This window comes from Sceloporus undulatus, chromosome 2 (assembly GCF_019175285.1).
Source record: "Sceloporus undulatus isolate JIND9_A2432 ecotype Alabama chromosome 2, SceUnd_v1.1, whole genome shotgun sequence".
NCBI lineage: Eukaryota > Metazoa > Chordata > Lepidosauria > Squamata > Phrynosomatidae > Sceloporus > Sceloporus undulatus.
Genome location: NC_056523.1, coordinates 106,673,429 through 106,675,397, shown reverse-complemented (window position 1 = coordinate 106,675,397; position 1,969 = coordinate 106,673,429). Strand labels below are relative to the sequence as shown.

The following is a 1,969-nucleotide window of genomic DNA, read 5'->3' as shown; positions in this document are numbered from 1 at the left end:
TTTTAATAAACATCTAGAACTGACTTACCAAATTACTGCTTTTATTTGAGTTTTTAAAACTGGGAACCAGGCACAGTACGTGTTTTTTGTTTGTACATCATTTATAGAAGAATCATTTTAATTACTCCATGGGACTGCTAGGGCTGGCTATTAGACTTGCTAATAAGCCACCGGCTAGGTGCTCCTACTGGGGAGCCTGTCAATCAAAGCCGTAGCAGTTATATAGCAAAGAGAAGGTCTTGCTAAATCCACATGTACTGTATTGAGGTTCCTTGCAGAGGCTGTATATTACAGGTGGAATGACAGATTTGATCCAACCTCAGAGGGCTTAAAAAAGAAAGAGACGGAAAGACAGACAAAACGGAGCAAGAAGGGATTGAGTCCTATTGGTGTGCATTAAGAACAACAGGCACTTGCGGGTGAGAAATCTGTTTTCTTTGCACCATGAACACCTCCCTGGCTCAACCACTCCATTATGCAGGAGGCTACGAACCACAGGATTCCAAAGAGTGGAAGGTGGCAATCCCAGCCTTCTTGGGGGTGATCTGCCTGGCTGGCTTTGCAGGAAATGTGTGTGTCATTGGGATCCTACTGTACAACTCCAAGAAAGGGAAACCTTCTATGATTCACTCTTTGATGCTCAACCTCAGCTTCGCGGACCTTCTTCTCATCCTTTTTGTTGTGCCTATCAGGGCAGCTGCTTACTCTAAGGGAGCCTGGTATCTGGGCTGGTTTCTTTGCAAAACCTCTGACTGGTTCCAAAATGCTTGCATGACAGCCAAGAGCTTGACCATTGCTGTGGTAGCCAAGACCTGTTTCATGTACGCCAATAATCCAGCTAAGCAGGTGACTATTAAATGGCACACCATCTGTGCAGTGCTGTTGGTGATTTGGCTAGTGGCTTTGGGGATTCCGTTGCCCTTGTGGTTCTTTAGCAGCCTCCGGGAGCCTGAGGGAGGCTCTGCTGTGTGCATCATGATGATCCCATCTCATGCTCATGAGTTCATGTCAGCTTTTGTCAAGCTCTATCCCCTGGTAGTATTTTGTGCACCCCTCACCTTTGCTTTCTTTTATTTCTGGAGAGCTTATGGCAGATGCCAGCGAAGGGGGACCAAGACTCAGAACCTGAGGAACCAAATCCGATCCAGGTGTCTAACCATGATGCTTCTGAGCGTTACTCTCACCTCCACTGTCATGTGGCTTCCCAACTGGATATCTTGGTTATGGCTCTGGCACCAGATGAAGGATGGGCCCACTCCTCCACAAGGGTTTCTGGCCACTACTCAAGTCTTGATGTTTGCCATCTCTTCAGCCAATCCTCTCATCTTTGTACTTATGTCTGAAGAGTTCAGAGAGGGCTTTAAAGGCTTATGGAAAAGGCTTACACTGAAAAAGCCTCTGCCTACCTCAGAGGAGCAGGAGAAAACAGCAGCTGACAATAACTCTGAGGAAGTACCAGACTCTACTCCTTCACCAAAGACAATGACTCCTGATCAAGAGAAACAGCCCCCTCCTGTACCCCATAGCTCAGAAAGCATAGAAATAAAGAAGGAGATGCCTATTTTGCCAGATGTAGAGCAATTCTGGCATGACAGGGAAGCAGTCCCCGACGCTCAAGACAATGATCCTATTCCTTGGGAACGTGAAGGACAAGAGACAGTAGGTTGTGATCAGCAAAAGTGAAGTTAGAAAGCTGAACAAGCAAATAAGAGATTTTTTTAAAAAAAAACACAAACAAAACAAAAAGCAAGCAAAACCATGGGGTTGGATCCAGACTTAGGCATGCCTATGACAGGCCCATTTAAATGAATGGGACTTAGGCTAGTCATTTCTAAGCATACAAAATCCTGGATCCAAACTCAGTATAATTTTGTTGCTTATTTAGGGTATGGATAGCACTGCTGTATTGACTGCTATAGTTTTGCTTTTGCATGTGTTCATTAGTGCCTAAGACTTGTCAATTCCTGTA

General features: G+C 45.1%; 1 protein-coding gene across 1 annotated transcript; it reads left to right on the top strand.

Annotated features, from left to right (window-relative positions):
• The first annotated feature begins 344 nt into the window (after positions 1–344).
• GPR151 (G protein-coupled receptor 151) lies at positions 345–1,713 on the top strand. The gene has a single exon (XM_042448400.1). It carries the CDS (start codon positions 445–447, stop codon positions 1,681–1,683), a length of 1,239 nt encoding a protein of 412 aa, XP_042304334.1. The 5' UTR covers positions 345–444; the 3' UTR covers positions 1,684–1,713.
• Positions 1,714–1,969: the final 256 nt, after the last annotated feature.

Coding starts and splice junctions, on each gene's coding strand:
- GPR151 (XM_042448400.1), top strand. CDS start 445: ATGAACACCTCCCTGGCTCAACCACTCCATTATGCAGGAGGCTACGAA.